At 41.3% G+C, this 27,101-nt stretch overlaps 1 protein-coding gene across 6 annotated transcripts in view; it reads right to left on the bottom strand.

Annotated features, from left to right (window-relative positions):
• Positions 1–27,101, bottom strand: part of LOC133022136 (high affinity cGMP-specific 3',5'-cyclic phosphodiesterase 9A-like) — a 159,107-nt gene that overhangs the window by 36,197 nt on the left and 95,809 nt on the right. For 5 of the 6 annotated variants that reach the window (XM_061089148.1, XM_061089149.1, XM_061089150.1 and 2 more), the window contains 4 exons: positions 25,859–25,936; positions 15,491–15,534; positions 11,902–11,956; positions 10,065–10,135 (listed from right to left, as the gene is read on the bottom strand). In XM_061089148.1, coding sequence (XP_060945131.1) covers positions 10,065–10,135; positions 11,902–11,956; positions 15,491–15,534; positions 25,859–25,936 — 248 coding nt within the window. The remainder of the gene's footprint in view (positions 1–10,064; positions 10,136–11,901; positions 11,957–15,490; positions 15,535–25,858; positions 25,937–27,101) is intronic. The other variant, XM_061089151.1, reaches the window with a different exon arrangement.

Below are 27,101 nucleotides of genomic sequence, written 5' to 3'. Positions count from 1 at the left end.
ATTTTAAGCATCTCGGGCACCCCTGCACTAGCTGATGATGAAGTAGAAGGTGGTTATAGAAACACGATAGTAAATCTACTACATGACTTCAAATTAAGAAAATCCACCTTTTGGAGCCCAGGCCTTGACCAATCAAAGAAGCTGTGGATTGAATCATAAATAAAACAAAGGCAAAGAAGATTCTTCAAGGGTTTAATGAACCTTTCCTTGCCCCAGTATACATATCTTTGCAGAGCAGGCTAGAAACAGGAAGTAGGCTGGAGCCCTAAATGGAAGTCCTTCCCAGGATATTTGTTAAACTTACGGTATAAAAAAGTTCAATAAGAGTTTAAGATTTAAGTTACAGAAGGGATTGGAATCAAATTCTTTAGATGAGCTGGGCTTCAGAAATATAGTTAGGGAACTGCCAAAGGTTAGCTTTTAACCTTCACATACACCTCCTTCATCTCTGTGTCTTTAGAAAATAAGTTGAAGGATAGCACTAACATGAGATTTCAACATTTAAAAATTACAAATTTACCAGAAGAAGAACAAAACCAGCTTTACTGGCTAATAGTAAAATACAAATTTATCTGTGCTGACTTGCAGCTGCTATCAGAAGCTTTTAGACTTTCACATGTCTTAACTGATAATATATCCTCATTTATCTAGATCAGCGGTTGGGTCCCAGTTTTCCCCTTTCCGTATGCCGGAGTGTCCTTGGGCAAGATACTGAACCCCAAATTTCCCCCTTCTCATAGAGACAGTGCGCACAAAGATGGACTGTATGAATGTGTGTGGGAATGGGTAAATGTGTTAATTGTACCGTTAAGCACTTTGAGTATTCCTTAGAACTAGGAAAGCACTACAAAAATAGTAACAATATAGACCATTTACAGTCCTGATCACCATAATTGGCACACCTTCATTTTTTGCATAACCTGTACAATATCATCAGAAATAATTGGAAATGTACCAAATTTATATCATCAGGATCTTTTAATTGGAGGTCCAAAGTAATTTAACAAAGAAAATAGTTTTTTTCAACTTGCATATTGTAATTTCAAAGAAGAAACTGAAAAAACGGCATGTGTAGCAATAACGGCACCCCTCTTTAATATTTGGACTTCTCAGCTGGTATTTTCTCCCATTCTTCCTTTGCAATTTGTTCAAACTCTTGAACGTTTGCAGGATTCTTTTCCCCAATAGTAGATTTCAGCTCACCCCAACGATTTTCAATCGGATTGCAATCAGGACTCATTGCTGGTCATTTTAAAACAGTCCATTTTTTCCTTTTCAACCATTCCTGCGTGCTTTTGAATGTGTGCTTTGGGTCTTTGTCTGCTGGAGGACCCATGATCTTCGACTCAAACCAAGTTTTCTTACACTGGGTAGGACATTTCGCTCTAAAATCTCTTGATAATTCTCTGATTTCATGATTCCTGTGATACGGTCAAGGCCTCCAGTACCAGATGCATCAAAAGCAGCCCAACAGCATTACGGATCCTCCACCATGCTTAACTGTTGGTAGGGTGTCCTTTTCCTTGTAGGCTTAATTGTGCAGTCTGTAAATAAACTGTCGGTGTGCATTGCCAAAAAGCTCTATTTTTGTTTCATCTGTCCACAGAACATTTTCCCAGAAAGACTGCGGCTTGTCCAGGTACTCTTTGGCAAAGATCAGTCGTTCCTTTTTATGTCTTTTCCTCCGCAATGGTGTCTTCCTCTGCCTTTGCCCATTGTAACTGTCTGCTAAAACTGCCAGTTTATGAAGATTGTTTCATTTGTTATTTGGGCTGGGTTTATTTTGTTCTTTATTTTCAAGTATGTGTCGTGTTATTTAAGTTAGTAATTTGTTGTCTTTTCAAACGTAACGACTCCCCTCGCATAAGTGCCTGTAGCTTTAAGGAGCGGACCGTTTTATTAAACACACCAAATCCCTCGCTTCCGGTCCGAGACAGATATAAAACACCTGTCGTATAGCTGCGTTTCAAGGATCGTAGCAGAAGTAACAAAAGGACGCCAGCTGTAAGGCAATTCCCCACCTTACGGACCTATTGATCATAGTTAAACACCCCTCGCCGAGCTGAACGAGGTAAGGAAGCTGGTTTTATTCCCTTTGCTACAGGTAGTGCGGAATGGGAGTCGCTATGTCACATTAACTCGTCAAACTTGTTTAACGGTTGTATTTGGCTTTTATTGAATGATTATGTTGTACTTACTGTCGTTATAGTTTTACGGTGTTTCTACGGCGCCACTATGTGATGTTTTGAATAAAGAGCCGTGACATTAGTTCAGAGCTCTCTGCGTCATGCTTGGACAAGCCAGGGGCTGTTACACCCATAAAGCCCTATTTGGTTTAGTGTGCGGCGTATGGTACTTGTTGAAACCACGACTTGGCAAACTTCTTAATAACATTACGCACTGTTGAAACAGGGATACCAAGGTCTTTGGAGATGGCCTTATACCCTTTGGAGGTCTTGTGTATGCTAATAATAGCCCTTCTGATGTCCTCAGACAGCTCTTTTGTCTTCACCATTGTGACAAATGAACAGGGAATAATAGGTGGCTTTTTAAAACACACAAATCATCATTTATTGGCTAATTAATGCCACATTGGCACAGACAATTTATCACAGGTGATTCTCATTTGTGATTTACCACAGTTAGCACAGTAGCAGTCATAATGTGTTTCCACACTGATTTACTGTAAAGGGTGCCAATATCAGTGACACAGCAAGCTTTAAGTTTTTCTATTCCCCCCCTCCTCCATTGTTTTAAATTGTTTATCATTTGCTCTTTTGTATCAAACATAATTCTCTATTTTCAGGAGATATTCCACATTATGTACTTAAACTTCTTGCGTGCCAATAATGGTGAGCAGGACTGTAGGTCCTATCCTCCTCTCTTTCATAATCCACCCCTCTCTGAATCAGAAATAATCAGCTCAACACTCCAGCTCCCATTATAATCTGTGACCATGGTGACAAAAGCAGAGAGAAGATGGAGATGCATGAGGGTTCCATGATGTTGCTGTAGCAACTAGGTTTCCAGGCAAATGGCATTCTTGTTTAAAGTGGCTATGCGCGTCAGATCTGAAACTGCTACTATGGTACAGCCAGCCAGGGAGAGTGGGTTCTGAAAAATATCATCCTCAGTCTTATTTATGAGATAAGATATCTTGTCAAGTGAATTTGTGAAATATCATAGTGAGGATATAATGATTCATTCTGATTTGCTGTGCTTATAATAAGAACTTTTTTTATCTCAAGTAACTTCTAATAAAATGAAAACAAATGAAATACACCCTTTGTTAAAGGATTACAACCTATTAAACAATAAAATATAGAAATGTCATTATCCACACTATTAACACAGTTCTAGGTATGTTAATATTTGTGACTTGGTCCACAAATTAGACTGAGACTGATAGATTTGTGTAAACATTCATAGTCCCCTATTGACTTGGTTATCATGTGACTTCTAGCAACACCTTTTGTGATTGAGAGAAATGTAACTTTTCTTACTTTCCTAAATCTGTGGTTTATGACCAAATACCTACAAAACTTATGCAGACATTATTGCTTTGGTAAATATTAGCATAATAACAGGCTAAGGTAATATGGTTAACATGGTAAACCTTATACTCCTAGAGTTGTCAAATACAGAGCAGCTATACACTTTTAGTCATGTTAAGAAACAAACATGCTAATAATTAGATAAAGGCAAATTCTATTTGTGTGGCCAATATTTTAATTAACTCAGAACCTTTGAAGAATTATTGCCACTGCTGTTAATTTAGGCCAGGTATCCTTATACCTTACTGTATTACAATGCCCCATGTCCTCCCTCCTCCCACTGACCTTTGCCCACTTTACACTAACACTACCAACACAAGACTAATCAGAAGTGATTTGTACAGTTCCTAAAAAATTACTTTGTGCTTGTTTGATTTGCTCTAGTTAATAAAACACGTTATTTTGACACATCGAAAAAATATCCAACTGGATCTCTGTATCTCAAGTGCACTTCTCTAAATGTTCTCTTTTTGTGTAAAACCTCTGGCTGAGGTGAATAGCTGCCAGCTTCAGACTGGTCAAGACCATTTGTGGAACAAATGTTCATCTGCAGACTTTTGATCAGTGTGATGTTTGGAATTGACAATACTTGTCCATCTCAGGTTATATTAACAAAGGGTCCTACCACAAGGACTCATCCTCAATGGTGCCAAAAGTTCCTAAAGCTGTTTTCAGATATGACATCCGGGTAAAATCTGTAGAATTTGCTACTTACTTTATCCGCAGTTTGCCTTTCACACATACACAACACTGTGGGAGATTTTCTACAGATGTGTTCACAACAGCAACAAATCCTCTGCTTAATTAAGGTGAGAGGTGGTGCAGCCGGGTGTAGCAGACAAAGGAAAGGACGTATTACCTCTGCTGCTTAGATCAGGTGATTTTGTTTACAGCTCCCAGACACCGTCATCGGCTCTTATCACCACAAACTCTCTTGACAACTTTGTTTGTTTCTTCTATTTGTTTGACGGGACTTTCCTCTTGTAAGGCACATCGGACAGACAAAGAGACTTATGAGAGACAGAGCCGAGCTGAGACTGAACTGCAAGCTGGACGCCAGCAGAAACGGCAAGTTTAAGTTGGAGTCACACACATCAGTGGTGTGGCCGTCAAATATCTAATTGTGGATTAACCATCCAATAATGTATTAGCTCACAGAACAACAAGTACAGATGAATGTGTCTAGTGTAATATTATCCATAACTTCATCAAAGAACACTACTGATTCAAATCATGGTTTCAAAGCAAATGATAAGGATCATACATCGAGCGATGCCTGCGAGCTAGTTCAGGCAGCACTGCTCCAATCGTGTGACATACATCATGTGACCTACCTTACTCATCTATAGTACACACCCACCTTATTAGGCGGTCTATTTAAGCAGAGGGAAATTCCCATCACGCTCTATGGTTCCTAGCTCATTCGAAGTATCGCGGCCAATTGCCTAGTGTCTCAGCATAGCTACTCATGTGAATGCTATCCTACCTCTTGGCTCTGTAGATCACCATGTCTTTTGCCATCTCTGATTCAGAAAATGAGGCTTGGTCCTCAGAGGAAGACGTCGGATTCAGCCCAGAAACCCAGGCTCACTCCGTCGAGGTCCAATCCGAGAACAATTCTGGAACCCAATGTCTGCGGCGATGCTCCCGCATCGCCCGCAAACATCTTGTCGGGTAGCCCATCCACCGCAGCTTTGAAGAGTGTATTCTCATAATATTTGAGTTCCAGCTGGCATCAACCCTGAGGAACTCTTCGACTACCTTCTGAATCAAGATAACCCGAATGACGAATCACACCGCAGCTCAAACGCCGACAATCCAGTCAGCACTCCTCCAAAAGGTAAAGGCAAAACTCCAGCAAAAACGAGCTTTGCTCCACCATCCTCTCTTAGAACTGCAGACAATATTCCATCCAAAAAGCAGAAGACACCAGAACATGGTTCATCTGCCGAAGCATCCATCCTGCCCACTCTACTTGAAATGAAATTGTCTCTAAATGTTATAAATACAATAATTCAAACCTTAGACTTAAACGCCGCCTTTCCCACGTGCAATGTCAATAATCCCGGACCATCCTCTGCTACTTTGGGGCCGGTGCAGGCAACCTCTCTTCCAGGTGACGTCTCACCTCAAAGGACACTGGGAACTTCAGTCCCAGCCAGTACGACTTTCACTATAATTATTGTGGAATTCCCCAAGGATCAATACTGGCACCTCTTTTGTTCAGTGTTTACCTTTATGATCTGCGGCTTATTTTTTTCGTGGATAAGTGGATGCTCAAATGTATCCAGATGATGAAGTATTATTTGTTCACGGCAAAAGTAATCAGAAATTGCTCAGAAATTAACAACAACTATGAGTAGTATTTCTGTGTGGCTGGCTGACCTCAACACTAATAAAGCGGTTTGCATGTATTTTTCTTAGAGGTCCAATAGTACCATACGCCCAGATGTGACTATTAATGGGAAACAGATAACCGTTGTGGATAATTATAGTATATACATATAGTTATCAGAAACTGTGCCTTTTACTACCCTTTTAAAATTAAATATTATTTAAAATCTAAGCAAATCTGTACACATGCGTAATGCTCCCAAGTGGATTATTTGCCATGATTTGTTGATGTCCTCTCAGATGTTATGTGTGCTAATGTCATAGTGTAATCTAGTGGTGCACCGATGTATAGGCTGTACATCAGTAGCGGCCGAGATTCATCTTGTTTACTGCCATCGGTAATAAACTTGACTTTCACAGATGGCATTGGCTGATGTTCATTGGTATTGTAACGTCGCCGCCTCACAGACGACACGGAATTTCGTCTCTTATTTGTAACTTTATTAAAGTCAACATGAACATGTCACACTCCTTGTTCCTTTTCCGACACTCCGCATATTGTGATGGCCCAGCCTGTGAGCAGTGCCCCACATGGCTGAGGACAGCCAAACAAAGGCAATCCAGAGGCGTGGTGTTGGATGGGCGGTACTACCCCAGAGGATCCTCATAGGGAACTCTTCCCCTCCCAGGTATCTCTCATTGTCCCTCACAGGTGGAGTGAATCACCAGGCAATCAGGAGCCATCTTAAAAACCTCAACCAGAGGATACAGAAGGTCTTGAGCTACAGAGGAGTGAGAACCAGACGCTTTCCCAGACAGTCTCGGGGTAAAAGGCCAGCGGCCTGCCTTTTGATTTATGAAGACGATTAATTGCTGTCTCTGTCATTGACACAGGAAGAGGCCGACAGAGCCCCAGATGCCAACTGCCAGACCGGTGAAGCTTTTTGAGTTACCTTTATGCGCCCTCCTCCCTTTTTCCCCTAAGTTTATAAATAAAAGCGTAAGTTATATTAACCACAACCCCTGCTTCTGACTGCTCTTTTCCAGTTTGTGTACCCACTGTTTACCCTTGCAAGGCTCCCACAACATCAACAACCATCTTCGACACTTCCTTCCTCATTCACCCCTGACCCCCAACAAACCAGACAATGAGAAACTATTAGTAAGGTCAGGAACCTCAATTCCGTGACCATTCTCTGGCTAATATGTTTTGACGACTGATTTGACCTCTTTACACCTTTAATAAAAAATTTAGCCCCCATGTCCCTCGCAAAAATGTCGGCATTTTTCGCTAGAGAGCCCAATCAAAAATGGCAGCCGGCACCATCTTGTAAAAGTACCTTTTTTACCAGAGCACCTAGAATAATGAATATATGAATACATTTTTTGGGGTAAATTGACCATAAGGATTGTGATTATGACATAATTTTGCCATTCAGACATCATCTTGAACCAAAATCCAAGCTGGCCACCATCTGGTAGAGCGAAAACGTAATTTTTGATACACAAATTAACTTTTTAACCAGAGCACCTAGAATAATGTATGAGGACACTTTTTGGGATAAATTGACCATAACGACTGTGATTCTGACATCATTTTGACATTAAGACATCCTGATGACCCCAAAATCCAAGATGGCCACCATCCGGGAGAGCAAAAATGTAAAGTTTTATACACAAATCAGCCCCGAGGTCTCCAGGAGATGGGTGATGTATGGCCTTTATACATTACTTATTATGGAAGGACAAAAACACAGAATATCAGACATAAGTTTTATTTAATAACTGTAACTTAAGAAAGGAACGAAAAACACTTGAAACATGCCAATAAGAAATCATTGTACCCCAATCATTTTACCTTTTGGTCATTAAAAAAGACATAAAATTGTTAATTACAGGATGCTTTCATGTTGTTAAATGCTACACATTATTCTAACAAAGAAACTGGCAAATAATAAGGACATTGATATATAAGATTAGTCCAAATCAGAGCATTCTGCCTCACTAGAATCTAAATCACCACTATCCGATGAATCCCATCGCCTACTCTGCACGGAGGCAAGTGTTGGCGTAATGACGACAGGTTCACTATAGCCTGACTCTCACAGCACTGCTCTTATGAAAATGTAAATTTTTCTGTGTTTTCTCGCTTAGATTTTTCGAAAGTTACCGAGACATGCGGGCACAGGGTAAGGCACATAACCCCAACACCTACATGAAATTGGATGATCCATTTGCGAGAGTCAGGCTATAGTGGACCTGTTGTCATTGATTCTGCTGAGGACAAGGTGTTACAGGAGCTATACAAGTTTAAAAGACATGTCATCTATGGTGACCACAAGAGTAGCATCATGGCTGAGGCCCGTGCAGTCAACACTTGCCTCCGTGCCAACTACTTGGCATATCTAGCACGCCATCCCTCCCTGAAGCACCACCCCTTGCCAATCAGACATGGATGGGAGTTGCTGGATGGTCATTGTCGCCCTGTTCGCTACACACGACCTGCTCTTCCAACTCATCAACCTGCATCAAGGCCAGTTGAAGACAGCGAGGAAGATGAGAGCGAGTATGATTGTGATGAAAAGAAAAATGATGATGTGCAGGGTAGGCGATGGGATTCATCGGATAGTGGTGATTTAGATTGTAGTGAGGCAGAATGCTCTGATTTGGACTAATCTTATATATCAATGTCCTTATTATTCACCAGTTACATTGTTAGAATAATGTGTAGCATTTAACAACATGAAAGCATCCTGTAATTAACAATTTTGTCTTTTTTAATGACAAAGGTACAATTATTGGGGTACAATTTTTCTTATTGGCATGTTTTAAGTGTTTTTCATTCCTTTCTTAAGTTACAGTTATTAAATAAAACTTATTTCTGATATTCTTTGTTTTTGTCCTTCCATAATAAGTCATGTATAAAGGCCATACATCACCCATCTCCTGGAGACCTGGGGGCTGAGTTGTGTATAAAACTTTACATTTTTGCTCTCCCGGATTGTGGCCATCTTGTATTTTGGAGTCAACAGAATGACTTAATGTCAAAATGACGTCAGAATCACAATCTTTATAGTCAATTTACCACAAAGTGTCCTCATACATTATTCTAGGTGCTCTGGTTAAAAAGTTAATTTGTGTATCAAAAATTATGTTTTCGCTCTACCAGATGGTGACCATCTTGGATTTTGGGTCAAGATGATGTCTAAGTGGCAAAATGATGTCATAATCACAATCCTTATGGTCAATTTACCCCAAAAAGTGTATTCATATATTATTCTAGGTGCTCTGGTAAAAAAGTTACTTTTACAAGATGGTGCCGGCTGCCATTTTTGATTGGGCCCTCCAGCGAAAAATGCCGACATTTTTGGGAGGAACATGGGGGCAAATTTTTTTATAAAAAGGTGTAAAGTTAAATCAGTCGTCAAAACATATTAGCCAGAGAATGGTCACGGAATTGAGGTTCCTGACCCTACTATATCATCCTACACAACCCCACTCCATTGGTCTAGAACTGTCACATGCCCCATCCCGACCTGTTCACTGATCCTCAGGACATCTCAATACTCCTTTAACAAGGTGTTAAGCATAAACCCAGTCCGTTACACTATGTTTTCTGCAGCCTGCCAATCTGGCTTCCAGATTATATCCCTAGGTGGTGGTACACTCACACACTCAAAACAGGTCAATCTGAGGAGGGCTGTTTTAGACAGGGTAAAAAGGGTGCTGTTTTAAATGATCCTTGTGGTATTTTGACCAAAATATGTTACAGACATTTCATTAAGACCCCAAGGAACCCTATCAACTTGTGGTAAAATGGGCATAATGGTTTTTTGTTTACCACCTAATTCCATATGTGATCCTTCATAGTTTTGATGTTTTCAATATTAATCTGCAATGTAGAAAGAAAGAAAAATAAAGAAAAACCATTGAATGAGTGTGTGTCAAAACTTTTGACTGGTACTGTATAACTGATTGTCTGCATCTTTTTGCATTACTGTATGTAATCTGTATCATAAATACATTACTATGGGCCATGAAAATATGCGGATGTAGCCAACCAGTTCAATTCCAACCAGGGAGCTTGTTGCATGTCTCTCCACCAATGTTTCCAGTCTTTAAACTGTCAAATAAATGCCAACATACTTGTACATGGGGTGATGGGAACAAACTTACATTCTACTCTCTTCTCCAACATGGCAAGACGGTTGGTGACCTCAGTTTTCAGCTCATTGATCTTGAACGCCCTTTGGAGAGATTGACACAGGTGGGGAAAAGACAGAGGTAGAAATTACTTAAGAAAGAGAAGTTACTGCCATCTGAGACTTTGTCTCTATGATAACAATACATATTTTGTATTACACTTTTCTGTTACAGGTAGCATTTAATAATGTGTAAACTTTTTTGAACCAAACCAGACTTGGTATCTGTGTGAATTTAACAGATGCAATACTTAGGGCCGTCCCAATTCTCCCATTAGCCCTACCACTTAGCCCAACCCTTTCATGGTACTCCATGTGATCTACGGGTATCGGCCATCTAGCCTTTCATCAACCCTTCAACCACAGTATATTCAGGACCACCTTAAAAACAAAGGGGTAGATGGAAATTTCCAAATGCTTCACAAAGGGACAAAGCGAATCAGCACGGTGACCATTGTGGCAAAAATGTTAAAAAATATAAGAAATTAAATCTTGGAAAATTACCATGAATTTTTTTTAGAATCCACCGAAATATCTTAGTTTAATCCAGTAACAAATTAAATGTAATTTAATTGCTGTAAAGTGAAGGTACAAGAGAAACTTAGAAACAAGATTATAACCGGTCTGATTAAGTGTTATGAGTAACATTCGTTACTCCAGTATATGCAGTTTGCAAAAATGTTTGCATAAATTCCAACACGGATTTTATTACATTTTCAGTGCTCAGTTTATATGGACAAGACTTACGTAACATTAAAATAGCACGTGGTGATTGAGTGTGTATTGATTGATGAATCAATCTGTCCGTCTGTCCTGCAAGTTGTACAGATGTGTCACTGTCACTTTTATAATTTTGGTTGTAACGATTGTTAATATATTAATAGTTGATATTGTTTGTCACTGCAATAAAGTTGGTTGGTTGCTTATGATGTTGCGAGTCCTGTTGTTGTTGGGTACTTCAGATGTAGGGGTAGGGCTAATGGAGAGGAATTGGGGCAGGCCATTAACCAGACAAAATAAGCAACTGGAATTACAACTCAAATGTTGATTCATCCCTTGCTCTTTAAAGACATTTTGTCAGACTGTAGCATATGACTTCTTATCATATCTATTGATTCAAACTCTGACTCTGCAGTCAGATCAGTGACTGCACTGTATGTGATGCCATTTTGCTTTGTTAACATTGCACCAGTGTACTCCTGTCCTACCCTTTGTACATCTACTCTTGTGTGTTTTTGTACTCCTATGCACTTCAGAGTCTTCACAGAGAAAAAAGTATGATAGGAGAGCTGAAGCAGGGTATACAAGTGAAATCATGTCCCCCTGAAAAATATATATGAAATGTGCAAAGACAAAGGCAAGAGGCAGATACTGTATGAAAGAATTTGTGATGTTGCATTTTCTCCATATCACTTGTTACATTCACATGTTGCAACTGCATGAAAACCCTTTAGCGATTACGAAGAAGGATTGCAAACTCCTGTATGAGTTTAGACCATTCTCCAGGGTCTTGTAATTGTAGTGCAATAGCCTACTTTAAAACAGCTTCATAAACGAAAAAAGGAGTATTGTTATCAGGTACGTAACAAGTTGATTTGCTTAAGCCTGTCTTTGGTTTGGGAGATACACTATAAAAAAGACTCACAAGAATTAAAATCTTGATATAGAAGGAAAGTAAGAGGGACATAACAAATTATTTACAATTACCAGAGAAAATATGCACATATAAAATCTACATATCAAACACTTACTAAAGTACTAAGAGTTAATAGAGCTGCTGCTGTGTGAAACCTGTTCAGCCATTTGCTTACCTTGAAAACTGTTCAGCTACTTGCGTCAGTACATTCTGAAAGAGTTCCTCTTTATCTGTGTTGAGAGAGCAAGTGTAGATTCACAAAGGCTGCTCATACACACATCAGGTAGTTACATTCACAAATACCAGTTAAAACTTTACTGTGCCAAAAGGAAGCCTTATGTTAACCGTGTCCAGAAGCGACTTCTCTGGGCTTGAAGGCTTTTGGGATGGACCATAACACAGTGGAAACGTGTATTGTGGTCAGACGAGACAGTATTTCAGGCATTTTTTTGGATGAAATGGACGCTGTTTGCTCTAGACCAAAGATGAAAAGGACCATCCAGACTGTAACCAGCAACAAGTCCCAAAGCCAGGTTCTGTCATGGTATGGTGTTGTATCAGTGCCCTTGTTAAAGGTAACTTACACTTATGTGATTTTGGAGCAGCATCTGATACCTTCAAGACATCTTTTTCAGAGACATCCATGCAATAGAATATGTGGCGCATATTGAAACGCAAAATGCAACAACGGAGACCCCATACTGGGACAAAATGACCCCTGAAATGCTTCATCACTTGGTGTCCCTGAGGTCATTAAAGTGTTGTGAAAAGGAATAGCAACATTACAAAGTGGTAAATGCTTTACCATCCCAACCTTTTTTGAGATAGGCTGTTCATCAGCTGATCAAAAGTTTAAGACCACAGCCTTTAAAAGCCAAAATCTGTGCAAAAATTTGGATTCCATGTAATTTCCTGTCAAGTAATCACACTGTGAAGATCTCTTGATGGCAAAGGCAAAAAAGCTCACCGTCTTTGAACGTGGTAGGATTGTTGAACTGCATAAACAAGGCCTCTCACAACGTGCCATCGCTGCTGAGGTTATACGCAGTAAGACAGTCATTTTGCATTTCTTAAAAGATCCTCAGGGTTATGGAACAAAAAAATCAAGTGGTAGACCCAAAAAAATCTCACCGGCGCTGAGCCGGAGAGATCCGAATGGCTGTCCGTCAAGACACGGGACGATCCTCGTCCCAAATTAAGGCCATTACTGGTGCTGACTGCAGCCCAATAACCATCAGATGGCATCTGCGAAGGAAGGACTTCAAAAACAAGAAATGTCTTCAAAGGCCACGTCTCCTTCAACGCCACAAAATTGCCCGTTTAGACTTTGCAAGGGAGCACCAAACATGGGACATTCAAAGGTGGAAGAAAGTTTTATTCTCTGACGAGAACAAATTTAACCTTGATGGTCCTGATGGCTTCCAACGTTACTGGCATGACGAGGAGATGCCAACTGAGATGTTTTCTACGCCGCACAGTGGAGGGGGCGCCATCATGATCTGGGGTGCTTTTTCCTTCAATGGAGCTCCAGGTTGTGCAGGGGCGTCAAACAGCAGCTGGCTATGTGAAGATGTTGCAGCGGGCATCCCTCATGACTGAGGACCCTCGTCTGTGTGGTAACGACTGGGTTTTTCAGCAGGACAACGCTCCAATTCACAATGCCCGTCTGACCAAGACTTTTTTCCAGGAGAATAACATCACTCTTTTGGACCATACTGTGTGTTCCCCTGATCTTAATCCAATTGAGAACATTTGGGGATGGATGGCAAGGGAAGTTTACAAAAATGGACTTCAGTTCCAGACAGTGGATGCCCTTCGTGAAGCCATCTTCACCACTTGGCGCAACATTCGCACTAGCCTTTTGGAAACACTTGCATCAAGCATGCCAAAACGAATTTTTGAAGTGATCAACAATAATGGTGGAGCTACTCATTACTGAGTCAGTTTTTGACACTTTAATTTCTGTTTTAGGAGGGGTTTTTTTGTTTTTTTTAGCTGTGGTCTTAAACTTTTGATCAGCTGATGAACAGCCTACTTCAGTTAAATTGTTGTTTTCAATAAATTGCCTGCTCACAACTTTTGGGCTCTTGTTCCCATTTCTTCTTTTTGCATTTTGAAACTCTACTTAGAACCTTCCTAAGATTCAACAGTGCAAAATGCAAATTCATGCAATTTTTTAACTGGTCTTAAGATTTTGATCAGGAGTGTATATACAAATATTTATATACTGTATTTCCTGAAATTGTAATGGGACCTTAATTTAACTCCACTCTAGAATGCCTTTTTGTCTAATCCCCTCTTTTTTGATCCATATAACTTGTCTCGTTTTAGTAAGAAGCCTTATTTTGATCCTCTATGGATAATGGAATTTGTACTTGTCAAAAGGAAATTGTAGCTGTACAAAATAGTCACATGTGTATCAACTAGTGCTGTCAAACGATTAAAATATTTAATCGCGATTAATCGCATTTATGTCATGAATTAACTCACGAATAATTGCAATTAATTGCAAATTTTGTTCTATTCTAAATGTCCCTTCATTTATTTTTTTTTCCATAATTTTTTTTTCGTTTTAATGCTCTTATCAACATGGAAAAGTGGATTGGCTTGCTTTATGCAAAAGTTTCATTTTATTGAAAAACATCATTGCCAAACAGGGCGGTATAAAATAGAATTATAAAGTGCACATTTCAGGTAAACAAGGACTCAGCCTTCAGTGCAGTTAAACCATGGCTTAATATTTTCTTTTTTTCAAGTTTGCTGTGAACAAAGCAGTCAGGCCTCTTATTTCAGAAACAATGAACCGTAACAGTTAGGTTACCAATAAAAGGTAAGCCTTCTACTTCTTTGCTTTCAGCCAGCTACTCAAACCGACAAGCAACAAAATAACAAACAAACAAAATACACAGGCAAGTATCAGCCTACTTTCAACACAGAACTTTTAGGGCTATTTGAGTCCTCCCCATATTTGTGTATAAATAAAAACATATAGCTGCAGCCTAATAGTGTAACGGACTGGGTTTATGTTTATGTTTGGTTTCGACGTATGTTCAGTAAAACACTGTGTTGAAGGAGCGTTCTGATATCCTGAGGGTCAGTGAAGGGGTCGGGGTGGGACATGTGACTGTTTGGACCAATAGGATGGGGTTGTTTGGGGATATAAGGCCCTCATTGGCTGGTTTTGTTGGGGATCGAGGGTCAATGAGGAAGTGAAGGGTTGTTGATGTGTGCGAGTGACGGAGTAAGAGCGAGAAGTGCACATGTTCGTGTAGAGGATAATAAAAGTTTCTAAACCACAAAGAAGTTCTGTGTCCTGTGTAAGTGGGGACGCTACAATAGCTTAAAAATATATATTTTAGTTGGCGAAATATTAAAACAAAAAGCGAGAGCAGGTCAGACTGGAGGCAAACACAGATACTGAAGCTCTGCGTTAATCTCGCGAGAAGAAAATTGACAGCATTAAAATGGGTTTGCGTTAACGCCGTTAATAACGCGTTTAACTGACAGCAGTAATATCAACGAATTTGAAGTCACAGAGAAAAAAGCTTTAGGAGATTCCCTCCCATAAGTACAACACAACAGTTACACCTTATCAAATTTTTCATTAGTGCACAAATCCTGTTAAGAATCCTGCTGTTTTAACATTTTTGTGTTAGAACTTGAGTAAACTCATGGCTGTTAAACGCACTGACTGTGTGCAATAAACATGAAAACAATTAAACGGGTCATATAAAGGCCTTGCTTAAGTTTGTTCTACAACTCACCGGCAAACTGTCCTCCAGTCATAGGCAAAACTCGGTACGGTGACCTACAACACAACAGGAAACACAATGTAACACATGGAAGAACATAATATACATACACCCCTCTGCATATATGCATTCACATCTATACACACGCCCCCACAGACATATATAAACAAACATATACAGTTAGGTCCATAAATATTTGGACATTGACACAATCTTCATCATTTTGGCTCTGTACAACACCACAATGGATTTGAAATGAAACAATCAAGTTAAGTGCAGACTTTCAGCTTTAATTTGAGGGTATTTACATCCAAATCAGGTGAACGGTGTAGGAATTACAACACATTTAATATGTGGCACCCACCTTTTTAAGGGACCAAAATTAATTGGACAAACTAACATAATCATAAATGTAATTGTCACTTTTAATACTTGGTTGCAAATCCTTTGCATTCAATGACAGCCTGAAGTCTGGAACCCATAGACATCTCCACACGCTGGGTTTCGTCCCTGGTGATGCTCTGCCAGGCCTCTACTGCAACAGTCTTCAGTTCCTGCTTGTTCTTGGGGCATTTTCCCTTCAGTTTTTTCGTCAGCAAGTGAAATGCATGCGCAATTGGATTCAGGTCAGGTGATGACTTGGCCATTGCAGAACATTCCACTTCTCTGCTTAAAAAAACTCTTTTGTTGCTTAACAGTATGCTTCGGGTCATTGTCCATCTGCACTGTGAAGCACCGTCCAATGAGTTCTGAAGCATTTGACTGAATGAGCAGATAATATTGCCTGAAACACTTCAGAATTCATCCTACTGCTTTTGTCAGCAGTCACATCATCAATAAATCCAAGGGAACCAGTTCCATTGCCAGCCATACATGCCCACGCCATAACACTACCTCCACCATGCTTCACTGATGAAGTGGTATGCTTTCGATCATGAGCAGTTCCTTCCCTTCTCCATACTCTACTCTTCCCATCATTCTGGTACAAGTGGATCTTTGTCTCATCTGTCCATAGGATGTTGTTCAAGAACTGTACAGGCTCTTTTAGATGTTTTTTGGCAAACTCTAATCTGCTCTCCCTGTTTTTGAGGCTCACCAATGGTTTACATTTTGTGGTGAACCCTCTGTATGTACTCTGGTGAAGTCTTCTCTTGAGTGTTGACTTTGACACAGATACGCCTACCTCATGGAGAGTGTTCTTGATCTGGCCAACTGTTGTGAAGGGGTTTTTCTTCACCAGGGAAATAATTCATCTGTCATCCACCGCAGTTGTTTTCCGTGGTCTTCCAGGTTTTTTGGTGTTGCTTAGCTCACCAGTGCGTTCTTTCTTTTTAAGAATGTACCAAACAGTTGATTTGGCCCGACTAATGTTTTTGCTATCTCTCTGATAGGTTTGTTTTGATTTTTCAGCCTAATGATGGCCTTAATAATAGTCCTTAATAATATGGCACCATCATACCTTAAAGAGCTCATAGCACCATATCACCCCACTAGAGCAATTCACTCCCAGAATTTCAGGCTCACTTGTCATGTCTAATGTCTCTAAAAGTAGAGTAGGAGCCAGGGGTCTCATTTATAAGAGTGCGTAGGATTCATACTAAAAGTGTACGTACGTAGAAAAGCCGGCAATGGCATACGCAAAAGATAATTCCGATTTATAAAACCGTGCGCACGTACACCTGAACGCACCTCCACTTTCCACCATAAATGGTCAATGCAAAGCACGGCGTGAATATTAAATGATGCTGCTGACCAATGGGTTTCCACCGGGAGTCCTGACGGAGTCACCGCATCAAGCGATGTGAAGAGGAAGTGAAACTTTCTGACACTGACATCGAGGTGTCTGTTAGTGAGGAAGAGGTGAGGAGCGACTGTATGGGGCAGCAGCGATGTCACTAAAAAAGAAAATACACTGATACTCTGCCGCTGCTGCTGTGGATAACACACTGTGTGAGATCAGAGATCGCTGAAGCCTTGCTTCCTCCTCGTCCTTCCATTCGCTTGCGCACATCGAGCAGATCCCCGCACCACTGTCACGGCAGTATTTATTTATTTAGAGCATCGGACCGATTCCCTCACATCAGTGGATCCTCACCTCCTCTGGGATATTATTTGGAAAGTTTCTTCATTTCTTATAAGTAATCTCCAGTGCGCTCTGTGCGCCTGATGGCTCAGTCCCGTTCACTGCAGCGATCTGATGATACACGCACAGTGTTAGAAGATATTATTAAAACCTATTAATGACTCTGCTCCCTAACTCGGCTGTTAAACCGAATCTGAACCTAATTTGCTTTAAGTTGTTTTATATTTTTTAAATATAAAGGCTTGTGTGGAGCAGATACGTCGCACGAGCAAAACTAAGCTGCTGGTTTCAATGTAAATTATGAATTGGATCAATAATCTGCTGCAGTTCACAACCTCACGTCTGTGTCGCCGTTTCCCCGTCTCCCCAAAACGGTCGTAAGCATGAGTCTAAGTTTGCGTAGAAATACGCACATTTTCCCGTCAAGTCAAGTTTTATAAATCCCAACGTTGGCGTGAGAAGTGGCGTACGCACGTTTCAGGCCCGTTTTGTGCGTACGCAACGGTTATAAATGAGGCCCCAGAGCTTTCAGCTATCAAGTAGAGGAGAATGACCCCCGGCCATCATCATTTAGATTGAAGGACCACACAGTAACGACATGTTTCAGACTGGATGGATTACACAACACTGGATGGAACTGCTCGTCGGTTCACCATTCAATTTCTGGAATGGCATGGGGCCTGTACTATAAGGCAGGATTTACATTTATCGGGGTAACTTCAGGTTTTTCAGTCCTACAAAGCTTACAAATTGTTAAAGGGTCTCTGCGGATGGTAAGGGTCTTCAGCGACCAACAAAAGCCTTTTGCATACTCCGATGAGTATCTTTATTAAAAGATATAGATTCTCATCAGAGAGAATGACAAACCTTTGTCAGCCTCTGGAGCCTAATTAACAACCCAACATGTAAGGGTAATGTCTGCATTGCCCCCTTAAGGGTGTGCGATATATATCATCTACGATAATATCGTAATTGTTGTTTTAACGATGTGCAAGCTCAGCACGCTCTGCATGTCTATATTTGGCCGCTTTAGATGATAAATGAAAGACAATCAGATCATTGACGGGTTTTTCCGTCAATGAATCATTGTCGGAAGAAGATAAGAAGAGAATAGAGAGAAAACTGAGAATTTGAACAGAGATTCTGAGATCCAGAGATCTCTGCCCCCTCCGACTAAATTTTACTGTGGAAAATTCTAGTGATCACGCTTGTCCCAGGTCAGATTCATCAATATGAGCTGTTGATTATATAAAATAATTGTGAAGCTTATTCATGATCCCCGATCCTGAGGGAAGTAACAGCGCACACAGACTCCGTCTCTCTCTCTCTCTAAGCTGACATCTCTGACTAGCTACAGTTTAAAAGTTGATTTGTTTGTCATCACAATATCAACACTGATCATCACATAATGATCGATTCTTTTATTAATGAGTGAGTGTCTCACACGCACACACACACACACACACACACGTGTAAACTCAGTCTGGGTAAAAATGTGGAGCAGGAGGTGGCGGGGAGCGCTCAGTTTGGTTTGATGCAGTCGGCGCAGCGCACAGTGTGAATGATAGAGACACAGAGGAGCATTAAATTACTGACAGAGACACTAAAGACTGTAATGAAATAACTTTTCACGGTCCAAACATGGAAGTAAAGACCTACATTAACACTGTAAGTGGACTTAGTGGAGCTGTGCTTGGCTCCTTTGTGTCTGCCCCAGACTTGGTGGTGCTGTGACCGAGCTGTGCGCCTTCTCCCGGCTGTGCAGCTGTCTGTGGTCTTTGCGTCCATAGCCAGGGACTGTTTATGTTTATTTATCGCAAGTCATATCGTCACCACAATATAGAGCAACATTATCAATATCGCATTTTTTTATCGCACACCCCTAATTGCCCTTTGTTTCTTTGCTTGTGGGAGTTACTTGTTCTCTGTGGGTGATGCTGGTGTTTATTTTTTTAATTGCTCCCAATGAGAATATATGTAGATTACACATCAAGAAAAGGAGCCTCTGGCTACATGATTTACTCTAGGCACTATACATGAGCGTGCACTGGCCGTGGTATTATGGCTGTGCTGAGAATTATCCCCTGTAATCTTAAATCACAAGTACTTAGGAGCATAACCATTCATAATATTGAACACATGATTCAGCTTCTGTTGTTCTACTCTGAGCTGTACTGGTAAATGGTCTGTATTTAGAGCACTTTTCTAGTGTGCATGACCACTCAAAGCATTTTACATTACAGTTTTGCCATTCAACCATTGAACTACACATTCATACAGTGCATCTATGGGCAGCACTGTTTTCTATAAAGGGCCATTGGGGTTTAATATCTTGCCCAAGGACACTTCAGCATGCAGATGGGGAAAATTGGGATCTGGCAGAGACCTTCTGGTTGGGGGATGACCACCCTACACCCTCAGCTACAGCCCTACTGATTTGAATTCCTCTTTGCCTATATTAGTATGAGGGGATGCAAAATTTCACGAAAAGAATATAACATTATTTTGTAAAATCTGCAGTTTCTTTCAAGTTTGGTGGACAAACCACTGTACCAAGCAGAACAAGCATAATACAATAGTTTGATGGCACACTTACATAATATTTTAGCAGCAATAAATTCACATCAAAGTGACAGGTCCAATCACTCCTAAATATCAATCAATCAATCAAATTTTATTTGTTTATTCGCAAATCACAATTTGTCTCACAGAGCTTTAACAAGGTGTGACATCCTCTGCCCTCAACACTCAACAAGAGTAAGTGATAAAAACTTTTAACAGGGTTAAAGAACATAGAAACCTCAGAGAGAGCCACATGTGAGGGATCCCTCTCCCAGGATGGACAGAAGTGCAATAGATGCCACGTGTAATGGAGAACAACAGAAAGATAAAGGGCATTTACAGCATTGATTAGAAAAAACAGTTTGTAGCATAATGGAAAGTAAATTAATTGATGGATTATTGTCAGTAATGGTAGAGTATCTGAGTAGACATATTGTATATCAAGTCTAATCTAATCACCATCATGATCAAATGCCACCAAATATGAGACGCTGAGCAGGAAAGCCTGGTTTGACTTACAAAAGTTGATAACCAGCTTGTGACCGCTTAGCCTGACTGCGTTTGTTAAGTTCACCAAGATAACTGAAACATATCCTGGGTATGTTGAATTAGCTTCATACTACAGGCCCCTGGACTTTAATGTAATTATAATAATAGTAATAACTAGGTTAGCAAGCAGCACTTACAGGCCCTCGCACATCGCACATGTCGAGACCAGCCAAGACCGGACACAGCAACGGGAACCAAACTTAGGAAAACAGCTCAGTGCATTTTGGGCACTACAGAAAAGCTAAGCACGTCACATCCTGTGTCCATCATGCAACGCTAGACCACGCACACAAATCAGAGTGAAAGTTTTCCTACAAGACTTACTTCCTGTTACCAGTAGGTGGGACTATGACTGAAAACTAATCATTTGAATGTGAAATACCATCAAGTTCGTATTGCTTTTCTGAGCACGTTTGAAGTATATATTTTAAACCATCTAGGAGTTTATTGTCAAATTCCTATTAAACGTGAGACTGTAACCATAGTTTTACTGTAGTGTTTTATTTTGAAAATCCACAGCGGAAGTTGATGTCGTACTAAATTCGGTGCAATTTGCTTATCTCTCAAACGATCACACGCTGTGGTTCGAGCTGGGACAGACTTTTGACCAACTTGCCATTAATTCTGCACAACTGTGTTTGTTTGGTAGTCCCATGTGTTGCAGAATAAATCGGTCCAACTTCTCCATACACTGCTGACTCCAGTGAAGTGCATTCAAATAGCAGCAGAGCAATATAGAGAACACACGGAGGTAATCGCTGGAGAGCATGCACACACGAAGGAGACAATGACAATCTGGCAGAGGGTGAGGGGAAACACAGGGTATAAATAGGGAATGCTTAATGACAAACAAGGTACAGGTGTGTGGGGAAACCAACAGGAAGTAGAGCAAGACACAAGAACCCAGACAACAAAATAAAATAGGAAGTGAATACAAACAGAAACAGACTGAACAGATTGTTACAGGTGGGGGTGGGTGCACATTGATTCGTTTTTTTGCTGATCATCTGAATTTACCTTTTTGCATTTTGAGTGTTTAATCTATATTTCTGATATTATACATTTTTCATTCGATTTTTCATGATAAGTTTTATCAAGGAGGATAACACCCCGTGGTTTTGGCAGGGGTAGAGGAATGTTGTTCTTGCAGCTGGAAAATCCTGTTCACGACGTGATATTGCTACAGGGGATAGTCAGGTTACACCAGGGTTCCCTTCAATCAATAGGGATTTAGCCTCTCCCCTAAGTCGCTCTTTATGCATTTCACATGAGTCTCGACAGTAGTTCTACTATTCCTAGCACTGATGCCCTTGCCACTTGTTAGTCAGAAGATCCCCCATGCTTCAGAGGGGACAGCTCTGACCTTGTTTCTGTGAGAGTGGGAGGACCTCATTAGGGCTTTTATTAAGAAAGGTAACCTGAGACCCTGAGTGTTGCTCTCCCACACACAGCCAAAGAAAGACATGTTGCTTTTAAGCATCTTTATTGAATCCAAAAATAAACTTAAATTGAACTTGAAGCAGAGCTTTTTAGCTCAGACCGGGCGTCTGGGAGTCTCTCCAGTGTCTGAGTCTCTGAGTTCCTCTCGAGGCAGCTCCGATGCTGCCTCTTAAACATGAGGACAAATCAGCTAACAGCTCTCACCTGCGCTGATTGATCCTCTGTGGTGCAGGTGAGGGGACTCTACCAGCCCCCTCACCTCCACACTGAGGAACAAGCCAAGGAGATCCTTGTTCATCTTAGAGGCAAAGTCAGAGATGTCGGCAGGTTTGGTACCTGGAACAGTGACAAAGACATCACCCATGACTCTGAGACTATATATAGTCTCTGACTCTGCCCCATGCTCACACCTCCCATTAGCAGACTTTTATACCACTCTGCCTGAGAAAGGTGAGGATGAATTTCACTACTTGCTCAGGCTGCACCATGCTGTAAGACCTTGCCATTGAACGTCTGAAAGAGTAGTGCAAGTCGCTTGACTGTCCTGGCACTGAGGTAACACGCATGTTCATAAGAAACTGTCCCTCTCCTGAACTTTCCATGACCTTTCGGTCGAAGACAATGGTCAAGTGGACTGCTCATGAAGTTCAGGACATTTTGAGAATGAGTATGAGTATCATTCAGGGGTGACATCCACGGTGAGTAAGGTAACTAAGGAGAGGGTTACAATGAACACACAGTTCACTGCCACTCCACCACCTACTGGGTGGCAGGGCTCACGGCAGGCCACAGACTGTGCTACCCTGGTACGCCTTATCAGCATGCTTGAGAAGTTGCTTCTGCAGAGACCTGTTCATTCAGGTCCAGCCAGACAGTCTGGCTAACCTAAAGGGTTACATGAGATGCCTTGTTCTGTCTGTAATGATGCAGCTCACTCCACCTTCACTCACTGTCATGACCATAAGCTCTGTTTTCTGTGCCACTCACCGGACCACTGTATGCGTGCTTGTCCTGGTCGCACGTCGTCAACCACTCATCAGCAACCGTAAAACTACGGCTTCCAGCTGTGACTTTGATGACTTGGAATCTTTGTATGAATCTCTTTCTTCCTTTGCACTGTCCTGAAAGACACTTTAGAAATCTGACAGCTTATTCTACACTGATGTTCGTGCAGCAGGTGGTGTTCAACTGAAAACCATGATTGATAGTATCTTGCTCCCTAAGTGGAGCTGCTGCTTCACGTCTCTTGCAACACTGCTCTGATTTAAAGAGTTGTCCTGCTGATGACATTGTTGTTATTGGTGCTGGAGGTCATCACGTCTACCCGAAAGCAGTTTTTGATTTGGAGGTGGATATCTTTGGTTTCAAGTTGCTCATCCCTAACACTGGTCATCCCTGCACAAGCGAATGACATAATTGTTGGTAGCAATGCTATCAAGATGATCATACGCTTGATGAAAAAGTCTGAAGACTATTGGAGACTTCTTGCTGCACCAGTTGACATTGCAGATGATGATTGTGGCCAGCTCTCTTCCCTGCTCTCCAACTCGGAGTAATGGTGGGGAGGACCAATGCCCGACAAGATCTGCACGATAAAGTTGAGTTGAGTGTGACACTTGAACCTCTTCGTGAACACTTTGTTTGGGGCAAGCTGCCCGCATTCGCACCTTATCACAGTGGTTGTTGAAACAATGCAGTCCAGATCCGTACCCAGGAATGTGCTGGTTGGACGTGTTGTCTCACCTCTGTGGGGTGACAGCTGGGTTCGTCTTAAACGATCCCTAGCAGCAGGGCAGTGACTCTAAGATGGCTCAATACAAAGACTGTAAAAGATGCACAACCACTGCCTCACCAAGTGGATGTCCTTGCTGCACTTAGAGAGAATGTTTTCTTGAAACCAGTCCCGCAACCTTCATGCGGATGATGTTATCGATCTTTGGGGAGACGAGAACTTCAGCAGCTTGCTCTGTTACCTGGATGACTTGTTGGTCTGCGACCCCGATGAGCAGCTGGCCTCTGGAGATGGTGTTCTACCTTCTGAAAAATGACTTTAGCTGGCACCAAAGAAATGCCATCTCTTGAAGAGCTCAGTTAAATTTCTGGGACACGTCATCTGTGCAGATGGGGCGAGAACACACCCCGACAAGGTGAAGGCCATCGATGATGCAGGAGAGGAAAGTTAATGGAGAGTGATGGTGTCACTCCTTCCCGGAAAAAGCTCAGGTCCTTTATGGGGATGGTCTTTTACTCTAAGCATTTCATCGCTAACTGCTCTGCAAGAGCCAAACCTTTGTTGAGGCTCCTTTCTGGATGGCAAGTTCGATCTCTGGCCAAGAAAGGCAGGTAGCCCAAGAATAAATCCTCTTTCCCCCACCAATCCTTCCAAACCAAATTCTCCTTGGCCTTCACCACAATGCTGGTCATCAGGGCTGTGCATGAACCCTTTCCCTTGCCAGGGAGACGTTTTTTTCTGGACTGGCATGGAAAGAGATATCATTCTACGAAGATGTGAGCGATGTATTGTTGGTTAGAATCTTGAACTTGAAGCCAGAGAACCCTTCAAAAAACTTCTGAACCAATGGAACCAGTGTAGATTGACTTTTGTACCCTGCTAGACTGAGTGACAAGTAAAAAGTTGATGTCTTTGTCATTATCGACCGTTCTCAAAAATGGCACATGCCTTCCCCTGTCGATCTGCAAAAAAAGTTGCCCGCCAATTGTGGGATGACTTCTTCTGCGTATAAGGGTTACTGACGAGGATCCATTCGGATCAAGGGGCTAACTTTGAGAGCAGGCTTCTAAGGGAACTGTTAGAGATGGCGGGGGTGCGGAGGTCACACACCATACCTTACCAACCAATGGGTAATGGCGTTAAAGAACGCTAAAACAGGACTCTGGGGAACATGTTAAGAATCCTTCCCCCGAAGGCGCAAGCCAGATGTGGCCCCAGGTGTTGTGAACGCTAAACTTTTGTCACAACTGTACGATACATGAGACAACTGGCCTTGTCCCGTTTTAAGCTTTCTGTGGTTTTAACAGTGTGATGAAATAAAACTTATCTTACAGCCCACTGTTAATGAGAATGTCCTGGGGTCTCAAATATAAATCGCGCGGGTCCGGTGTGAACAGCCAGGCCGGAGCACGCTTGAGAATTGACACGGCTCCTCGTCGGATTCTTCGAATCCGAAGTGTTCGATACAAGAGAACTTTTTCTAGGGTGGCTGTGGCTGAGGGGTAGAGTGGTCGTCCTCCAACCTGAAGGACGGCGGTTCGATCCCCAGTCTGAACCATCTGCATATCGAAGTGTCCTTGGGCAAGATGCTGAACCCTCAATAGCCCCCCATAGAATAACAAAGTGCTGCAAGTAGATGCACTGTATGAATGTGTGTGTGAATGGGTGAATGTGAAACTGTACTGTAAAGCGCTTTGAGTGGTCATCATCAGACTACAGAAGCGCTATATAAATACAAATCCATTTACCATTTACACTTTTTGTCGATCAAACAGGGCTGCCCTCCCTCTGCCATTTTACACTTGCGCTATTTTTTAAATACCCTGATAATCTGCTGCTGCTGTGGTGAGCTGTGGTACCTGAATTAAAAAGCTTCAGGTAAATTCTAAGGGTGATCTATAAAGTGCAAAGTAATGTCATCTAAAACACTGGTCAATTGGTAAAAGAGTCCATCGGCCATCCAGTGGACTGAACAAATGTTCTGTCAATCAATGAATCAATACGTTTTCAATACCTCTCTGTGTTGTGTGGCATGGTGGGGTCGATGGACACCATGGCTCCAGAGGCATCCAGCAAGGAAAGATTAGTGTTTCTGCATGAAGACAAATATTAATGTTGTATTACCGGATGTTGATGTTAAGATATCGTGGATGCGTGTCTACAATAGTCTCTAGCCAACTGTGATGATGACTAGGGTTGCAAAAATTCCGGGAATATTCAAAGTTGTAAACTTTCCATGGGAATTAACGGGAATTAACAGGAATAAACTGGAAATGTTGTGGGTAATTTATACTAACTGTATTTACCTTGTCATATACAGACATAAATATAAACATTTTGTTGTGTCATAGGCTGATTTGAGCCCTGAGAAAACTTTGGGCACTTGACTATATGCTTCTGCATCTTTGTGTCATTCTTAACATAGGTCTTTGCACAGTATTTGCAAATGTACACAGCCTTTCCTCCTACATTGGATGGGGTGAAATGTCTCCACACATGAGAGAGTGCACGTGGCATTGTTCTGTAGAATAAGATGAGAAAAAAGCTTGTAAAAAAACACTAATGCAATGCCAGAGATAAAAATAGTTAGCCAAACAATTGGAATAGTCTGTAAAAATATTTTACAATTGATGGATAAATTAATAGAAATAGGCTTGATGAACAGATGAACAATCCTCAATAAGCATGCTAATATATTTTCCCGAGTAATATCATCGAAACTTACCTGACTAGTCCTGCACACTACAGCAGGCCTCAATAGCCCTGCTGTAGTGTGCAGGATGCTGGGAATTACCTGTACATGTGATGGAAGAATGCACAGTGGAGGGTTGAAATTCAACGTGCAGTGTGTGCTGCATTCCATACATCTTTAAAATAGTGTTTTGAATGATGTTTTTATTGCTCAGCGCTTAATTTGCATAGTTTTTTTTTTTTTTTAAGTCTTAAGCTCGGAAATTCCCAAAATTTCTGAGCTTAATATTCCCGTGGAAACTTTCCGCCCCTTTGCAACCCTCAAGATGACACAGCTCTTTTCCATTTCATATGCCTGTTTGATGTGCAATAACTCAGTGCAGTGTTCTCCTAAACAATAGGTGTCACCACTGAGAGAAGTACAGCTACAATAAAAAAGGGGAAGAAACAGAACAAACTTTTTGTTTTGAAAGTGATTAGATTACAATGACCCAATATGTAGCCAAGTGATTAATCCTGTAGGAGGAGTTTGTTAAAGTACAATGCAAGGAACTGGTAAAAAAAAC

Source organism: Limanda limanda, chromosome 16, assembly GCF_963576545.1.
Source record: "Limanda limanda chromosome 16, fLimLim1.1, whole genome shotgun sequence".
NCBI lineage: Eukaryota > Metazoa > Chordata > Actinopteri > Pleuronectiformes > Pleuronectidae > Limanda > Limanda limanda.
This window is presented reverse-complemented; position numbering and strand designations above follow the sequence as displayed.